Source organism: Corvus brachyrhynchos, unplaced genomic scaffold (assembly GCF_000691975.1).
Source record: "Corvus brachyrhynchos isolate BGI_N302 unplaced genomic scaffold, ASM69197v1 scaffold52, whole genome shotgun sequence".
In the NCBI taxonomy this organism is placed as follows: Eukaryota; Metazoa; Chordata; class Aves; order Passeriformes; family Corvidae; genus Corvus; species Corvus brachyrhynchos.
In genome coordinates this window covers 1054445-1074471 of record NW_008237221.1, presented here as the reverse complement: position 1 = coordinate 1074471, position 20027 = coordinate 1054445, and the positions used below count along the sequence as shown (strand labels likewise).

The window sequence follows — 20027 nt, the reverse complement described above, 5'->3', positions numbered from 1 at the left end:
CCGGCTGGGTCAGGTCCTGCCATGGGGAGAGAAACCGCTCTGAATTCCCACCCCCGGCACTGTGCTGCGACATGCCAAACGCACTGTGACATCCCACTGCTTAATGTTTTCTAATTTTCCCTCTAGGTGTATAATTTCCTTATGGAGAAGACTTTTTTGCCTCTTTTTATTTTATTTTCTTTTTGGATGAGGAAAGCTTCATCTGAGAACACATCCCTCTTTTTGTCTTGCTTATTAGATATAATTTAACATAAAACGCCTGTTATAATTACTGATTATACAAGGGATCCCTTGTTTTTGCAAGCTACTAACAGGATTAGCTAACAAGTGCTAGATTTCAAATTAACCATAAACATTACGCTGGAATTCATTTCATTGCACTGGAGAGGAGGGAAGGTGTGGATTTGGGGATGAGAGCATGGAATGGTTCTGGGAGCCTTGTGCCCAGAATCCCTTTCTTCTCACCCAAGCTGTCCACACTGGGCAGTAGCATTGTCCCTGTAAAACCCATGAAGGCATTATTTTAATTATAAAAAATGAAACAAAAATGGAAAAAATCCCTTCTAAAGTGTTGTCTTGGTAAGGTTGGATTGGCCCTGGTCCATCCGGGGGTAGAGCAGCGGGTCAGCCTCCTGCCTTTTGCCTTCTCCCTGCCATAGGAAATGGAGGGCTATAAAAAAATCTATTACAGATGAGTTAATTAATGGTAATTGGAAAAGGGACCTCCCCTACGTAAAATTCTCTTTTGCCACAAAAGAGCACTTAAAAATAATCTGAGGAAAAAAAGCCCCCACAACACCATAATGAAGCTTTTGAGTAAAAGACCTCATGTTTTCATTGCCGAGGAGAGCAGGGAGGAGGGAAGCTCCCCAGCCCCAGCCCCGGTCTCGCTCCTGCCAAACCCCTGCGAGGGAGCTGTTCTCCTCACATGCTGCTGGTGCGAAGCCTCGTGGTCTGCCATGAACTCTGCCTGCCTCTGACCACCCCTGGCTGCAGCCCCGGCTTCCTTCTGCATGGAAAACAGCTTTCCCTGGGAAAGGGGGACCTGGAGGGGCTCAGCCCCGAGTACCGGCTCCTGGGGATGCTGCTTCAGGGTAGGGGTCCCTCTATTTCCTGCCAGAGCCGCTGCTTCTCTCTGCCTTCCATCCTTCCACCAGAGCTTCAACTCCTTAGGCCTGGCAGAAAGTAAATCCTTTTAATGAGTCAAATAATTTTGGACACAAGAAATTTTCCCCCCTCTCCTTTGTAATTAGAGCTGGCCGCGTGTCTAAAATGATCTGCTTTCCAGAGGGAAACAATAATTGAATTGTTGGGTGTCTCCCGAGCTTTGCAGGGCTCCGGGAAGGCTGCAAGGGAAGCTGAGCCATTCTCTTGTTAGTGCCTGCAATGAGAGCGAGACACCCTAGAATTCAATTACGCGGCTCCTCCAGGAGCCGTTATAATTATAACGTCAAGTTGTTTTTTAAAATTTCATAATTATGCTTTAGGATCCTTGCGTGGATGTTTGGGAATGCGCCTGCCTGGCCCCAGCCCCCCCACACCCCCTCCTTGGCTTCAGCCTCTTCCCTGTCCGTGCCTCAGTGGCATTCCTCTCCCTGCACCCGCGGGTGCCCGGGGTGCTGTCCCTCTTCATCCCTGGCCCTGGCACCCACTGAGCCTCCTCTGCTCCGTGTCACTGGACAGCCCTCCCGAGGGCCATGCCACAGTGCCATGCCACCCGCTGCCACTGGGCTGGTGGCACATCCCCGTGTCAGGTCTCCTGCCTGCGAAATTGATTCCCACACACAGCTACTCCAGAAGAACATCAGGAAGAAGCAGATCGGAATAACCAGTTACAGGAAGTTTTGTGTTCAGCCAGTCAAGAGACAGCTGTCAAAGGCTCTTCCTTCAGTGGCACCAGAGGGGTGGGATCTGGGGCATGCCAGGTGGTGCTGGGGACCTTACAAGTGGGGTCCCACATAAAAGTTCTGCCTGTGCTCAGGTTGGCATTTCACCTACACCAGTGCAAATGTAAAATATCGAAAAACTCTCCTATCGCTTTTGCAGGTGGAAATTAAAGCCCTCAGAAGGGCTTCACATGCCTCTGGCAGTGCCTTGCAAGCTTGGGCTGGGAGCAGTGTTGTGTTTGGAGGGTGGTTGAATTGCTTTTAAGCTCTGTTTAGAAGACTGGATCCGCCTTTTTGCTGAAATGACAGAGCTGTGTCCCTGTCTTGCTGCAGGGCCCTGGTTCAGTGCTGCTTCTCTCCCCTGCCCTCAGCATGCCCCTGTTACAGACCCACTGTGTCCTGCTGGACCTGTGCCCTGGGAAGTTGCTGCCCGGGACTCATTTGTGCAGAAACCTGGGCTGCCAGGTACTCTGCTGGATGGAGATCTGGCTGTACAGTGCTGTTTGAGGTGTTAAGTGAAGGAGATTCTTCTCCAAGACGAGAGATGGAGAAAATGCAGAATGGCAGAAGAGCAAGAAGACCAAATGGAGGGAAGGTGGAAGAATCATGAGCTGCTTCTGCAAGGAAATGGTGAGCAGAAAAGCTAATCCCAGTCAGACTCAGAGCACAGGTATTGCAGCAAATCTGTTTTCCAGGTATATGCTAAAATCCCAGCATCCTCCTATCAGAGAGATCCATGGTATCCTGGTTTGGTTCTCCTTACCAAAGCTGAATGAGGCCCAGGAACGTTCCATGGTTTCATCCAGCCCAGTTTCTAGTGTCGAATCATGAAAAGGGTCTGGCTCAGACTGTGGCGTGGGCTCTTTTTGCAGAGCTCCTTGTTGTGCTGGACAAGGCATCTCCGGGGGCTTGCACAGAGGACTCTGCTCTGTGTTGGCCATGTCCTTTTTCTGTAGAGGGAGAAACTTGGCCATGTCTTTAGCTCCCTGTATCCAGCAAAGTGTTGCAAGGCACAGCAGGAACAGGCAGCAGAAGGCCTGGTGTTCTCCCCTCCTACCCCGCAGCCATTGCCATGACAGCCTCAGGCAGAGAGCTGGCTTATCAAATGAGTCCTGGTAACCACCCAGCAGCCCTGAGACAGAGGTGCCACCAGAATAACCTTATTTTGATGGTTTGTCTTGCACTTGGCTGCTCAAAACAGCTTCTGAGCTTGGACCCAGGTCCTGAGGAGGCTGGTGCACACCACTGCCTTTGTGGACCAGCACTGCTTTCTGGGCAAAGAGGAGAAGATGAAGAGTTTGTCTTGATATTTGCAGGTCAGGGCCCCCTGTAACAGTTGTGGTATTGGGACAGGAGAGCAGAGAGGAATACACAATGACTGTGCTGATTTCAGACTGGGAATAGATTTGCTTTTCATTCTCTCAGACAAGCAATTAGAGCTGTCTCCCCAAGCAGTTCCCACACAGCAAGGAGTTCCAAAATATGAAAATTCTTCCCTTTCATATTATTTTCCAGATGTTCAGTCTTCGCTTCCCTTTATTAATGCTTCTTTTGCCAGGGTGATTCATTTAACAATTAGCTTAGGCATAGGGTGTAGCAGCTGTTACAGATATTACCTGTGCCTCTAAGGCAAAGCTTCTTACTGTTGTTTTTTATCCATCTCTCCTTTCCTTCTAGGCCTTTAATAACCTGTTAAGAATATCTTTAAATTAGTGGGAAGCTCTGATTCCTCAACCAGGTCAACAGATGGCTCACTCGGACCTGCCTTCAATTAAGCAGGTGGAACATGCCCAAGGAGCCGGCAGACAAATGCAGCTGTTCTTTCCCCAAATCCCACTGCAGATCTGATGGGAAAGACTTATTCACCAGCTCCTGTGTGAGGCTACTGGTTCTATCGACCTCATAAGTTTGCATTCAGACTTTCATCACCTGGATGCACCTTCCAGGAGAATGGTCCTTCCCATGACAGTGAGTTGTGGGCGTGATTCTGCTGAGGTAACTGTGCATTGCTGGCTTCATGGTCTACTTCCAGCATCTGATTGTTGAGAAAAACCCCGACCCCCTGGCTTTTCTCATCTTAAGCACTGATGGATGTCTTTGGTTCACACATTAGTGGACATTGAAGGTGGGGTTCAAACCTGGAGCCTCCTGTTGATTTGGTTTGGGATGAGAGGAAACAGCCTCAAGTTGTGCCAGGGGAAGTTCAGATTGGATATTAGGAAAAATTTCTTCTTAAGGGTTGTCAAGCACTGGAACAGGCTGCCCAGGGCAGTGGTGGAGTCAGCATCCCTGGAGGTCTTTATGAGATATGTAGATGTGGCACTTAGGGACATGATTTCAGTGATGGACTTGGCAGTGCTGGGTTACCAGCGGGACTTGATGACCTTAAGTGTTTTCCCAGTGTAAGTGATTCTGATGCCTTAGGTTTTAGCTTTTATATTTTTCAGATCCTGTACTGGTTAGTATGTAACTCTGAAACTTCATACAGCCTGTTAGCTACTGTTCTCTCATTTTGATTAGATGTAACAAACCCTCTCTGGGCCTGAACTCAAGGACACCTTGCTGTCCCAGGCCTTGAAATATGTAAACTGAGCCTCTGGACAGGGGGAGCCAACTTGGGGTAATTACATCATTATCTGAAATTATAATCAGAGAATTAACCCTGATATGCAAATGGACCAAACTTTTAAAAGTGTGAAAAACCCATGACCTCGGGTCCATCTTGGGTGGAGTCCCTTGGAGGCTTTTGACTCCCAAGGTGTACCTTTGAAGGCCCTTCAAATAAATACCCACCTTTATTCTCTTAAACTCGTGTAGCCTCTGTTTTCAGGTAGCTGCTTCAAGGCATCAGTTCTATGATTCTGAGATGTACCACATCTTCTCTGTGGTCTTCAGCGGCCAATTTGTGTCTCCTGTGCCAAATCCACCAGCCCATAGGGATGCCTGGAATACCCTGGGGTGTCTACAATTATGGGAATGTTTATTCTTTGCAACTGAGTTCCACCAAGGGAATCATGAGTCCCCAGGTCGTACCTTCAATCTGTGTTCGGTACAGACTCATTCATACCCTGGTAGGATTCTCATCCCAGCAGCACCATAAGCTGTGGGAGTAAAGATGAAGTAAAAGCTAAACAATGACACTAGGATTTGCCCTGGGGATACCAGGTGTTTTCTTTGCATGAAAAGACAAAAAAATTGCTAAAATTCTGAGTAAACACATCAGGACTGGTTATGCTGTTAGACACCATTACTGTCTTCTTCCACTGAGCTGATAACTCAGTTGCTTACTACTCAGTGTGCCTCTTTTGCTGATGTTTTTATTCACTCTTACTCAACTGTTGCAAAATAGCCCTAAGCAAGGTGCTTGGAAGGTGACTTGTGGGAGGTTTGGTAGTAGGATTATTCATGTCCGAGCTCCAGCCCTTAGCAGTGACAGTCTCTGCTGTTCTGCTGTGGCTGGGAGCACAACTCCAGACCTGGAGCTGCTCGTGATGCTCAGCACATCTCCAGTCCCACTGACTTCACCTGTGCTACACCTCAGGTCGCCTGTGTTTGAATCCTTTCTGGGCCATCACTGACTACAGTGTCTGTGTGCTTCAGCCAAGCAAGGAAAAACCTTTAAGCAAGAGGTTGCAAAGAATTTCACTGCTGCAGAGCTCTGCATGGAAGTTTGTCTTGATATTTGCAGGTCAGGGCCCCCTGTAACAGTTGTGGTATTGGGACAGGAGAGCAGAGAGGAATACACAATGACTGTGCTGATTTCAGACTGGGAATAGATTTGCTTTTCATTCTCTCAGACAAGCAATTAGAGCTGTCTCCCCAAGCAGTTCCCACACAGCAAGGAGTTCCAAAATATGAAAATTCTTCCCTTTCATATTATTTTCCAGATGTTCAGTCTTCGCTTCCCTTTATTAATGCTTCTTTTGCCAGGGTGATTCATTTAACAATTAGCTTAGGCATAGGGTGTAGCAGCTGTTACAGATATTACCTGTGCCTCTAAGGCAAAGCTTCTTACTGTTGTTTTTTATCCATCTCTCCTTTCCTTCTAGGCCTTTAATAACCTGTTAAGAATATCTTTAAATTAGTGGGAAGCTCTGATTCCTCAACCAGGTCAACAGATGGCTCACTCGGACCTGCCTTCAATTAAGCAGGTGGAACATGCCCAAGGAGCCGGCAGACAAATGCAGCTGTTCTTTCCCCAAATCCCACTGCAGATCTGATGGGAAAGACTTATTCACCAGCTCCTGTGTGAGGCTACTGGTTCTATCGACCTCATAAGTTTGCATTCAGACTTTCATCACCTGGATGCACCTTCCAGGAGAATGGTCCTTCCCATGACAGTGAGTTGTGGGCGTGATTCTGCTGAGGTAACTGTGCATTGCTGGCTTCATGGTCTACTTCCAGCATCTGATTGTTGAGAAAAACCCCGACCCCCTGGCTTTTCTCATCTTAAGCACTGATGGATGTCTTTGGTTCACACATTAGTGGACATTGAAGGTGGGGTTCAAACCTGGAGCCTCCTGTTGATTTGGTTTGGGATGAGAGGAAACAGCCTCAAGTTGTGCCAGGGGAAGTTCAGATTGGATATTAGGAAAAATTTCTTCTTAAGGGTTGTCAAGCACTGGAACAGGCTGCCCAGGGCAGTGGTGGAGTCAGCATCCCTGGAGGTCTTTATGAGATATGTAGATGTGGCACTTAGGGACATGATTTCAGTGATGGACTTGGCAGTGCTGGGTTACCAGCGGGACTTGATGACCTTAAGTGTTTTCCCAGTGTAAGTGATTCTGATGCCTTAGGTTTTAGCTTTTATATTTTTCAGATCCTGTACTGGTTAGTATGTAACTCTGAAACTTCATACAGCCTGTTAGCTACTGTTCTCTCATTTTGATTAGATGTAACAAACCCTCTCTGGGCCTGAACTCAAGGACACCTTGCTGTCCCAGGCCTTGAAATATGTAAACTGAGCCTCTGGACAGGGGGAGCCAACTTGGGGTAATTACATCATTATCTGAAATTATAATCAGAGAATTAACCCTGATATGCAAATGGACCAAACTTTTAAAAGTGTGAAAAACCCATGACCTCGGGTCCATCTTGGGTGGAGTCCCTTGGAGGCTTTTGACTCCCAAGGTGTACCTTTGAAGGCCCTTCAAATAAATACCCACCTTTATTCTCTTAAACTCGTGTAGCCTCTGTTTTCAGGTAGCTGCTTCAAGGCATCAGTTCTATGATTCTGAGATGTACCACATCTTCTCTGTGGTCTTCAGCGGCCAATTTGTGTCTCCTGTGCCAAATCCACCAGCCCATAGGGATGCCTGGAATACCCTGGGGTGTCTACAATTATGGGAATGTTTATTCTTTGCAACTGAGTTCCACCAAGGGAATCATGAGTCCCCAGGTCGTACCTTCAATCTGTGTTCGGTACAGACTCATTCATACCCTGGTAGGATTCTCATCCCAGCAGCACCATAAGCTGTGGGAGTAAAGATGAAGTAAAAGCTAAACAATGACACTAGGATTTGCCCTGGGGATACCAGGTGTTTTCTTTGCATGAAAAGACAAAAAAATTGCTAAAATTCTGAGTAAACACATCAGGACTGGTTATGCTGTTAGACACCATTACTGTCTTCTTCCACTGAGCTGATAACTCAGTTGCTTACTACTCAGTGTGCCTCTTTTGCTGATGTTTTTATTCACTCTTACTCAACTGTTGCAAAATAGCCCTAAGCAAGGTGCTTGGAAGGTGACTTGTGGGAGGTTTGGTAGTAGGATTATTCATGTCCGAGCTCCAGCCCTTAGCAGTGACAGTCTCTGCTGTTCTGCTGTGGCTGGGAGCACAACTCCAGACCTGGAGCTGCTCGTGATGCTCAGCACATCTCCAGTCCCACTGACTTCACCTGTGCTACACCTCAGGTCGCCTGTGTTTGAATCCTTTCTGGGCCATCACTGACTACAGTGTCTGTGTGCTTCAGCCAAGCAAGGAAAAACCTTTAAGCAAGAGGTTGCAAAGAATTTCACTGCTGCAGAGCTCTGCATGGAAATGAATCATCTCTGCTTGTCTGGACAAGGTCTCTGGTGCACAAAAGAACCCCTGGAGTTTTGATTTTGCCCTGTTTATTTTGCTAGTGCTGGGTAAGTCAGTAGGGTAGGTATTCCTGGGGATGTTTCCTTAGCCCAAGCTCTGCACCTCCAGAGATTTCTGGACTATGCTGTCTGATCCTTGCAGGGCAAAATTTGGAGTGGGGTTGATCGATGCTGGTGGGGATCTGTTGCACCTTCTTCCTCCATTAGCACGTGTCACCTCTTCCACCAGCCCTGGAGCAGCAGATTTCCTGGAGAAATCAGTGCCGATTGCTCATCCCCCCAGCACAGCTCCACACAGTGCCACGCTCTGTGCTACAGGGTCCTGGTGCAAGAGCTCAGCAGCACAGACCCCTTCAAGAAGGACCCTCCAGCCTGGTCTGTCAGAGACACACGAGGAGTGATCAGGGATCACAGACAACTTCTATTGCTTTTGGATGACATCTGTTCAAATGATACCTAGCATTAAACTCAACAGCAGCTGCTTTTTTGTAACACAGCAGCAGCACGAGAGGTGCTGGTATTAAAATCTGAGTGATGGCTTGTAGGATCCAGAGTTAACACACAGCCTGAGGTATCCCATCCCCAGGGGCTGCTGTTTGAAACCCCAGAAGTCTCCAGGACCACGTAACAGTGACACAGCTGGCACTGCAAAGCTGCTCTTCTGAGCCACAGCAGAACTGGTGAGAAAAACTTGGGGTTTGTTTGGGTTGTTTTGTTTGCTTGAAACACAAAACTTCAGTTCGTCTTCCCAAACACAATTGTCAGGACAAGGCAGAGATTCTGCACAACAACACAGCTCCTTGCTTGCTCCCCCAGGTGCTGAGATGGGGGATGCTGGTCCTTCCAGCAGGCTGACTTTTTATTCTAAAAAGAGTTTCTGACAGAAACAGGCAAGAAAACAGGAAAAAATTATCCTTGAACAAGCTCTCAGTAATGTCTGAGAATGAAAAGGTCCAGACAGTGCAGCGTGCAGACTACAGATCCAGAACAGGTGTCTGTTGCCTTTCAAGCTCCCATTGGGGGGCAGAGAGTAAGGTGAGGTCTAAAAGGTGATGAAGCCAGTATAAAGCCTAGAGGAGGCCGTTTAACTAACAAAGGGCAAGAAGGAAGAAGAAAGTGATTACCCAGGGCCAGAAAATAAAAGATCGATGAGGGTGGTGCATAAGCAAGGTGATACTTACCGAAAGTGACCAGATTTTTTTAAAAAAACCTTTTTTCTGGCCAAAAAATGCTGATTCATCAAAACAAAAGATAATTTCTAAACCAACAAATTCTTATACATTTCTGCAACATTAAAAACAACCAGAAAGAACGTTTGGAAATCGAAATTTCTCATTTCATTTTTATAAAAAAGAGTGGTTTAGGTTTTCAAAGAAGTGAAGCACTGCACTGTCAGACAACTTGGACCACTCTTCAAAGGTCAGAATCAAACCAACGCATCAAGGTGGTAGCAAGTGGACCCAGACTTGGTGCTTGGTGGTCTTACCTAGCACAGGTTGCTCAGAAAAGCTGTGAATGCCCCATCCCTGGCAGTATTCAAGGCCAGGCTGGATGGGGCTAGGAGCAACCTGGGCTAGGTAAGACCTCCATGGCAGGGAGGGGGCTAGAACCAGATGGTCTTTAAGGTCCCACCCCAAACCATTTCATGATTCTGTGAGCTCTCCAGTATCATGCAACTCAAACTGCAGCCAGAACACCCACCAGACCTTCTGTATTGAAGAACTCCATGGTCACATGTGAACAAGTATCATTTCTCCAGGAGCATCTCAGTGAGCCTTTCTGTCACAGGCCCTTACTGGATGGGATCTTGACTCACTTGTGAGTCCAGGTTAACTTATTTTAATTTTTTGGCTCCTACTCTAAGCTATCTTGAAAAGGATGAACTCCCTGTGCATACATATGAGTAAGAGACGTACCAGCAGCTACAGGAGTTGGCCTCCCCTTCCCAGCCCCAAACCATGGCAGGGATACCCAAGGGACATGCACCTGGTTGCCACAGGGAGCCCCATCCCAGCTGGGAGAAAATGATGTAGCTGTGTTTAATTTCTGCTGATTTGTAGATGTTTTAATTCTCATAAAACACAGTAACTTTATGTAAATCTCTGTAGCACTTTTCTGGTATTTAATAAAACAATATAATAGTGCTCTAGCTACTTAACACACAAAGAAGACTTAATGGAATAGGGAAAACATGATTTGCAGCTGGACAAAAAATTTCACAGAGTAAAACTCAGTAAAGCTCTAACCTTTAATGTGATTTGGGTAGCAATTCATTATTTATAAGAATTATCATATGTACTTTGAATTCTGTGTTTGAAAGTTAGCCAGAGCAGGTCAGAAGCATCATCACAATCTACAGACTCTCTTATCACACAGACAGGCACAAGGACTGTGGCTTTATTGAATATGCAATTCATCTGTCCCCATTTGCAGCCTATGAAGGCAGAACATTATCACTGCACAATGTAAGGATTTAAATGCAGGGAGATGACTCCAAATTGTGTATGGGGGAACCCCTGTGGTATTTCATTGCCCAGAGAAATCACCATTATCTATCTATAGGTGCCTTTCTTGGCCTTTTAGCTGAAAGAACCCACTGTCATCCCCACCTCTCACCTGTTTCCAAGACAGGACCCCCAATAAGCTCTCACATATATGCTTTGCTCAATTAGTCCAGCATGTAGTGCTTTGTTCTCATGAATTTTGGAGCTACTCTGATGTGCAGTAAAGGCAATTGAGACCTAATTTCATTATTCATCTCAATATGTTCCTGCTGCATTCAGAGAACAGACTATGGGCCCTCCGGTGGCTAATTTAGCACCTGCAAATCCCCATGATTAAAGCCAAAGGCTGCACAAGCCACACAATGGGTCTGCAGGAATATGCACATCAAATCATCCCACTTGGTGGGAAGAATATTTTGGTTTTTTTCCTTTATAAACTTTGTACACCTGTTCCTGCCTCAAAAGGAGACCCTCATGCTTTAGTTCTCCAAGACCAGGCTGTGTCCCACAACCTTTTATATACATATGCACATAAAAATATATATATATTTAATTCCTTTTCACAAAATTTGAGTGGAGTTTCAGGGAAATCAATGTACCTGGAGAATGTGGGCCATCAAATTGGAGCTGACCTCGTCAGCAGCTACACTGAACTTAAACAAACCTGGGCTATTTAAACTGAAGTACTTAAGAGGTTCCTAATGAAGCTTTCTTCAGATAAGCCAACAGAAAATTGACCAAAAAGTCATTCTCTTGTTTCCACTGAAAATGCAGCAACTTCTAGGAGTCCAAACCAGAGACTTAAGTGCAGCAAAATTGAAGACTTTTAGTCTAAATTTGCAAGCTGCTATTAGAGTTGCTTAGCCTGATCAGCTCATTCTTAGCTCGCACTCTTCAAGATGCTTCAGACTTTAGTAATCACTGCTGCAGACAACCAAACCACAACAGGAATTTTCATGTTTACCCTGCCCCCTCCATATTTTGTTTCAGATTATGGATTTCAGCATTTTGGAAGACAATGGCAGGAAGATTCTGTACTGAAAGCCACAAAACCACAACACACTTATGTTTCTTTCCTGGTACAATAGCAAGGCTGTTTTTCTTCAACTGTACAACCCAGGCTGAAGCTGATCTTGCCAAGTTCAGTTTAGGAATTTTTTTTTTTTTTTTTAAACCACTGCATATGCATGACTGAATATTTGTTATGCAACCATAACAACTGTCCTTTTCAAGAAAGATTTCTGCATAATGTGAGCACAGAGCATCCAAGGCAAACATGGTTTGATCTTAAAACTTTAATAGTAAAAAAAGTGTAAAACCAAACACACTGGTGAAAACTTATCAGTAAGAATGAGAATTTAAGTGTTCAAATTCAGAATAGTGCAAATTTTCTTCACTCCCCTCCCCACCTCTTCCAAACTTAAATCACTTTGGTTAAGATAGTATTGGCAAAAAATGAACTTTTGACTTATATTTTTGGCTGCATTATTTCTAACAGGTATAGATTTAGTTTCAGTCTTTACAAATAAATCTTAAATACTTCTCTATCAAATATCCATAGAGATCACTGCCAGCTTTACTTACATCTGGTTTCCTAACATTGTGAAATGGGTTTCAAGATGGTTACAAAGCTGCATCTCCAGCAAGGCAGCAGCTTCTTAAACAGCTGAGCTGAACCCACCCCGACCTCTCCAAGCAGTTCTATAAAATTTGATTATTTAGGTTTTGAACATCTGAGGAAGGATCTTATACCAATGAAATTACTCTTGATTTACACCAAAGCAAGGTTAGAATTGGGGTCTGCTCTGTAGTATAGACTTCGTGCTAAACTTTTGTTGCTAGCACTCCTTTAGAAGAGTGAAAACAGCCAGAACCATGACCTGGCCTCAACATCTGTTTTGATGGTTCAACCTTTAACTGATGCCTCTAACCATAACTGAAGCCATGTAATATAGTAAAAGAACACAACCAAAAAAAAAAAAAAATTGCATAATACAAAAAGGCAAATCCATAAAAGTTTACAAGTACACCATAACCACAAAATTGGAGTATTTCTAAAAATTTGGGTTCAATGTAAGATACAACAAAACTAGCTTTACTAGTTAAATAAATTATTGCTCCATTTGACTCCATGCAGCATTGAAATGAACTCAGAACCCTTTTCTCTTTAATCTCTCATAAGAAATGATCGATATTGAAGAGAACTTGAGGCTCAGACTTACTGTACATTGCACTTCAACTTTTAAGACCTAATACTTGCTATTTAGGTCTCCTGTGGTCTAAGCTATCAAATGAATATGTTGTGCTCACCAGAACTATGTATTAGGAAACACCAAATGTTTAATGCAGTGACATAAGCACTTTTTGTTTTTAAGAAGGCAATCACAGATTGCAAGTTCTATAGGGTTGTGTAAAAACAAGTAGTGATCTCTTTCAGAAACTGAACTGAGAAAACAAGCTCTTCGCTATTCTTCACATACGGTTTAAATCACATTTTAGGCCCAATTCTGTTTCTAATCATTTCAGTCCAAACCCTGATTGAAAGGGCAGCTCTACGAGGAAATAACAAATCAAAGAAGTTGGGGGCATATATTTGATGGCCAAGCAATGACATGCAATGCATGTTTTTTCAGTGACACCAGACATCTGAGACACTTAAAGATGTCCTTTGGTGAGACACTGAAGCAGGTGTCTAATATTAAGCAGGGGTAGTCACACACACTTAGATTTCTTACTGAATTGTGGCCAGAACTTGATTCTTGCAAATCTAACTGCAAGCCTCAGGAGTAATGAAATTTCCAGTTGGAATCTATTGATAAAGGTTCACGTCTGAACAAGATTGTCTCCAGTGTTCACTTCTCGTACTGAAGTAATTTAGAAATTCCAAACTAAGGCTTCCAATCTCTCATCCCTCAAACGCTCTCCACCATCAAAGACAGAAACTTAATGCAGCATTACAAGTAAGGGCATGATTCCTTCATAAGTCTCTTAAAAGCATTAGTGCAATGCCTTTAATCTGTTTCGATCACTCTTATTTTTAAATAACCCTATTTTTTAAAGATTTGGATAAATACTATTCCTATTAAACCATACTTCATCATTGTTAAGCACCATCGATCTACTTCCTTTGGGCACTGATACAAGAGCTTGTAATTAAATTTCAGTTTCAAGGCTTTAAAACACGGCAGCTGATTCAATAACTTACAGTGGAATCTAATACTTGGAAAACTGCCACTTAGCCTGAACAGTTGTATGCACTGGGTGTTAAACTCTTCCAGAGAACAGCCATACGCAAATGCTTATGCGGTAAATCAGGGTAAGATTTCAGGATAAGCAGTTAATTTCACTTGGCTATTCTAAGAGTGGATTAATAGTTTTTTTCCCCACAAGTCATTTGTGCAGTGAGCCCACAAAGAGATTATTTCTTCTAAATAATCTTCAGTTTTAAAAAGGAACACATCTTCATAATGTTGCTTTCACACTGGCACTGGGTGTTCTTCAAAGGCTTAGTCATTGTGTGGTTTCTCTGGAATACCCTATGGATAAAAAACATCAAACACATGTTAGGTTTTAGTATTTTCAATTATTAAATAGTCAACTAACTCCAGTTAGGCTGACAATGACCCAGCGAGCATGGCTTCTTATAAAAGCTTAACAAGGACGTGCTCCCTAACTGTGGACAAAAAAACCAAATCACTACGGGTGTCTGTTGCCTCAATCAGTGCATCTGAAACATCCATCTGCCAACTGCACTAGTTTTTATAAGACTCTGTTATCTTCCCTCTCTACCTCAGTTTATTTCTTAGCAGAAGGTACACAGTGCTTCACTTAACAGACATTAATTCAGTTTTAACAGCCCTTTTTCAAACTGCCTTTAACCACAAGTTACCTTATTTTCCAGTCAAAGCCTGGTATCAGAGACTTACTCATTTCCTCCTAAGTCCCTTTTCTAGTATGGAATCCTGTAGTATGTCACTGTAAGAAATTTCACCAACTTTTTTTTGAAACAAACCTTGTAACGTTCTCTTTCTAGGGTCAAAATGCAAACAAATTTTCAAGTACTGAATGCATTCTCAGTCCAGTCTCTAGCACTAATACACAATAGGTATTTGTGAAGCCAAAGTTCTGAATACCACCCTAATTTGTCAGATGCTGAGAATGATGGTTACAACTCAAAATGAAGTGTTGCCATCCACTTAACCCAGCTGGTGAGCACTGACTGAGCAACTCTAGGTGTCATAATGAGCAGAAAAGAATTGATGGTGGCAGCAGCAGAACCTTTGCCTCTTCTTTTGCTATAAAACCTACTAAGAGAAAACATTGGATTTCATCCTCAAGCTGTTAGCAAAAAAAGCCCAACAAGCCAAGCAAAACCCCAAAGTCTCTGCTAACAGCAGGCTTGCTGAAAGGTCACACTGCACTTTGTTAGTACATGGGAGCTCCCTTGAAATCCAGCAACTGGATTTCAAGCAAGCATCTCCCAGCTAACATTTATCACAATGGGAGATGTCTCAGGGACACTTTTCATTTCACTTTTAATTTCTAACTGCAAAAGCTAGACAGGGGCTGAGGAAGAAGCAAAGCAACTTTACTGCACTTACTTCCACAGGTGCCACCTTCTGCTCTGGACAAGCCCAGAAAGCATCTGTTGTTTGGTCTGCAGCTGTCACATGCAGCAAATAGCTCAGGGACTGCAGCACAATATAGCTACAGAAATAACTGTTTTATGCAAGTATGGGTTAAAAAAATGCTGCATTCCATCTTCCTGACACATCCACAATGGCTGACAAAACAGACCAGTAGTTTTGAGTTACCTCTACGGAAGAAAGATGTGGTTGACTGAATTATAGACTCTTACTTCTTTGGATTTCCAGCATGGAATGCTGCACAATGACTTGCAGAAGTGTTCCTATGAAAATGTTGCACCTCTCCAAGCTTTTCCTGACTAAATAATGGCAATGTAAAACACATGAGATGACACCTCTAAATAATCAGAATAAAAAAGCTCTGCCTTGCCAACTTCCCCCTTTCTTTGTAAGGAAGATGACAAGATTGACAGGGAAGCTGCAGGCAGAATCCAGGCTGATTTTAACTACATTCAGGTGAGATGCCAGGTGAAAAGATATCAAAGGAAAAAAGTTCTATGTGCCTAAATTCATTTTAGCTCTTTCTAGTCTAAGGCTCCCTTCCTTTGCTTTCTAACAGGACCAGCAGAGCAACTGGAAGCACTGTGTGAAATACAGAACTGTAGCACAAAACCAACTGTAATTTTATTTTGAGATTCTGCTGCAATAGCAAAGCTTCAGTAGAATTAAGTTAATGTATGTTTTTCATTTGATGTGAGTGGCAAATTTAAAAAGAGAAATTATACCTTCTCCTTCCCTCATACACGTAGTCCTAAATAAACCCAAATGCAGATTGTATGCACCAGTGGGATTTGAAGGGGGAGTAGAGAACTTGTGTTTAAAGAACCTCAAATGCCCTTCCTTCAGTAAAAATTGAAGACACCTAAACCACAGCAGCCTTAGGAAAGTTAAATACCTGAAGGATGTTTTCCAGGATACAGGACTCACATAGCAAAGAAGACAGAAGTTAAATCAACACAATATTAATTATTACTATGCATCAGTGTCAGAATGCTTTTCACAACTAAGCCTTAGGCTGATGTGCAAACACACAGCCAGGTTTACTCTTCAGTGTGCCACCAGGAAATAATTCCTTAAGAACCTAGCAAACAAGACAGCAATTTATATTATCCCACGTATGGAGTGATACTTGAACCATGTCTTAAGTGACCAGCAAGAGAATATTTGATTTTGGAGCAGTGGAATTTGATGCTATATAGGGACATTTCCCTATATATACTTTTGTGCATGAGTAATTAGAGAAAGCCCATCAGTGTCTCAGTTCTCCAGCTACCCTAGATGTTAATTATAAACACTGATGGAGCAGGAGCAATGTAGTGATTCCAGTCTTATTTAGGCTGCTGCTGGAAAAAGTTAAATACAAAAGATAATCCAACACTTACTAAGACAATACCCACTCTACTGGCAACACAGGTTGTCTGCTTACAGCTCAGCTCTTAGGAATACATCTATTTAACTCTGTCAGTTTGTGAGTCACACCCTTCAAGGCATAGTTTATTCTTGGACTAACAACAATGGAAGGGATTTGGATTGTTAAGGAAACTACTAATTATGCAGTAATTACCATAGCCAGCTGGCGTCCTATGTTTCCTACAGTCACACCCCCTGAGAAAAATATACATGGAAGCCAAGAACGGATGTAAAGGAAATCTGGGGATGTATACCTAGTAAAGAAAAGGAGATAAATTAGAGACAAGTAACTTTCATCATCTTACATACTGTTAACCAGATGCTACAGAGTTCTCTCCCTGGGCTGAAACAAAAAAGCAGCAACAGAGGAGAAGGAAATTGGGAGACCAAATTAAGTCTGTAAACTTCTTAAGTTTCTAAATCCCCATGTCCTAGCCAGTAAAGTTTAGAAATTCACTCTGCTGAGATCCAGTAGAAGTTCAGTTGTCTGAGCTCCTACCATTTCAACACACATCCCAATGCATCTGCTCTCCACCTTCCACCCCCAGTTCTCAGCCTGGGCATTTGGAACAACTGGACCACTACCTTAGACAAACATAACTTCCTTATAAGAACGTGCAAATACATTAACAACTAAATTCCAGTTCATGTGCACCCATGTTTTTAGTTAAGACAGGAGAATTGAAATAGTATTTTGGAAGCATAACTTACTGATAAACACCATTATATACAAGGAACTGGGTTATCAGAGTTGCTACAAAGGCTATTGTAATTCCAAGTCCGAGACCACTTCTTGAACGATCAAATGTCCACCAAAGCCCCAGTGATAAGGCTGCCAGAGTCAGGGACAGCTGGACGTTGTTTGCAAAGTCTAGTTTCTGGAAAAAGACGTTAAGGACAATCCTTTTTAAATCTGCAGTCATGCTGCTGCTGAAACTGAACAGGGGAGAACTCAAACTGGAAGTGAGCACAATTCTCTGTCTTTAAATACAATACATTTAGGATTTGGTTTTCAGACCTGCCAAGCAATCATAGCTCCTGTTGACTCTGCAAAGTTAACATCAATTTTTGTCACACTGAACATCTAGACAATACGCTACATTTTAAAATATTTAACTTTGAGGAATTTTGTTTCAAGTAACCTGGGTAAGCCAGCTGACTTAGGTTTTCTGCTCAAACCACCACATCTCAACACAAAGAACACTCTTATTTTGTGCTTCTTACTAGTACATCACTAGTCACTTGTGTTAACTTTCAGATGTAGACAAGATACAGATTAAAATAACACAACTTACACTGTTACATTTGCAGTTAAACAAGACATACTGCGATGTCGATCCCTCTTCCCTCCCGTGACACTTCAAGTGAGCCGTGTTACACATCTCACAGTAACCACTGCAGCGTACAGCAGGTCTCACAGAACCTCTCTGCCAGAAGCACCACCCTTACCTTCACAATTCTCCCAGACCTGAGTGGCAGAGAGTTTCATGAGCACAGAGTAAGCCCATGGAGCAAACACTAGCTCAAGGATACAGCACTGGCGTGGTTGATGCCCACGAACACCGCGATGCAGCGCATGACGCTGGCCCACTCCCGCTTGAACTTGTGGGGCTCCCCAAGGTGGCTGTCGATGCAGGGGTACAGCAGGCCAACCACAGCTGCAAGAGAAGGAACACCACTTGTACCAGCTGTCAGGCAGTGATTACTCCAGTATCACTGAATATTAGCTTGGCACGTAAGTGCTTGAGAAACAGCAAGGTGCTTATCACACTACTGTCAGACTGATGAAGAAAAGACAATTACTACCCACCTTTTCTACTTTAGAGAAGTAAAAACCCCACTCTAACCAGCAGTATTCTCTTTGAACCTTTAAAGCAGAGATATATATTGCACTGTTAAGGTATCTGACTTGAAGCTCCTTTTGTCCAAAGAGATTTGTCATTTGCCATCCTGAGCAAATGCTTGTACCAATAAAAGCAAAGCATAATAAAAGCTTTGCGAGGAGTGGAATATGGGTTCATTGCTCACGTGCAGGGCTGACAGTTTTATGAACATGATTCATCAGCTGTGAATCAGGTCTCAATTAAATATTTGCCTCGACTTAAAAGTTCCTTGGCAGAGTTGCTTTCTCCCCTTCTGCTGGGCTGTAAGTCAGCCCAGTGCTCCTGTCCATGTCAGATAAATTTTGATACCAAACAGAAGCAGAGCTGAAGTTAAACAAGCACCTGCCACCAGTCTATTTGTATCAGGGAAAAATAACTACTCATACTATTAAGCAGACAAAGACTTTATCTTCATGTAGCATTTTTAGAACCTTATCAGTTTGGAAATTGGCAGAAGAAAAACATAGGCTAGTGTTAGCCCAGCTGTCAGCACAAACACCAGATGAGTTTCATTCTTTTAAGACTTGCAACTCCATGTGTTGTCAGCAGCTCCAGGGTCAGACATGCTGCTTTTACTGTGTGTAACTTCTGTGTTTATACATTTCCTTTCCTGCCCTTTTTAGTTTGTGGTTTTTTTTTTCTTAAACTCCTGAGAGTAATAAATTCTATGTTAAGAAGGCTACAGGACATACTATTCCAAGACAGCTGTGTTCTGAAAAAGCCTCATTATTCTGTTGCCAGCTACCAGGACTTTTGCCTTATGATAACAGCTAAATTCCAAAGTTTAATCCAACTATGACAGGTCTATAAAAACTCTCATTGGAGAATATCCCAGGCCATCCTTTTTACTACACAGTTCATTATTCATTCAGGTTTATGGTTTATCATTAATGCCCCCTTCACTGTGTGATACAAACAGACATCACACAACTGCATTAAACAAAAACATGCAGGAGTTGTTTACAGTATTTTCAATGTAAATTAAAAATTATTACAGTGCGTTTATTTCCTAAAATTTAACTCCTTTTAAATTCCTCAACCATTCACCAAAGCCTTGTTTTGTCTAGACACGGATTGGGGGAGTCATGAATGATAAAGCACTGGCTATGTGCCAGCTGCTGTGACAACCACACTGTGACTTGCATCGTCTGTAGTATTTGCCCAGCAGCGGGAAGGGGAGGGCGGGGGCAGCGGGCAGGGGCTGCAGGCAGGCAAGTGACAGGGGACAGAAGGGCGAGAGGTGCAAGGGGCAGCAAGAAGGCAGCTGACAGGGCCAGTGGGCAAGGGGCACTGGGCAGGGGCCAGGCGGGTGACAGGGGTGGGGCCAGGCAGGTGACAGGGGCAGCGGGCAGGGGCTGCAGGCAGGCAAGTGACAGGGGACAGAAGGGCGAGAGGTGCAAGGGGCAGCAAGAAGGCAGCTGACAGGGCCAGTGGGCAAGGGGCACTGGGCAGGGGGCTGGCAGGTGACAGGGGTGGGGGCCAGGCAGGTTACACGGGTAGAGAGCAAGGGCCAGGCTGGTGACAGGGGCAGAAGGAAAAGGGGCACCGGGCAGGGGCCAGGCGGGTGACAGGGGTGGGGCCAGGCAGGGGACAGGGGCAGCGGGCAGGGGCGGC

The 20027-nt window shown here is 43.9% G+C and overlaps 1 protein-coding gene across 1 annotated transcript in view; it reads right to left on the bottom strand.

The window, feature by feature from the left end:
- Nucleotides 1-10330: 10330 nt before the first annotated feature.
- Nucleotides 10331-20027, bottom strand: part of INSIG1 (insulin induced gene 1) — an 11939-nt gene continuing 2242 nt past the window's right edge. Inside the window, exons 3-6 of the mRNA XM_017728896.1 lie at nt 18064-18188; nt 17242-17408; nt 16685-16784; nt 10331-14010 (exon numbers count right to left, since the gene is read on the bottom strand). Coding sequence (XP_017584385.1) covers nt 13981-14010; nt 16685-16784; nt 17242-17408; nt 18064-18188 — 422 coding nt within the window. The 3' untranslated portion in view covers nt 10331-13980. The remainder of the gene's footprint in view (nt 14011-16684; nt 16785-17241; nt 17409-18063; nt 18189-20027) is intronic.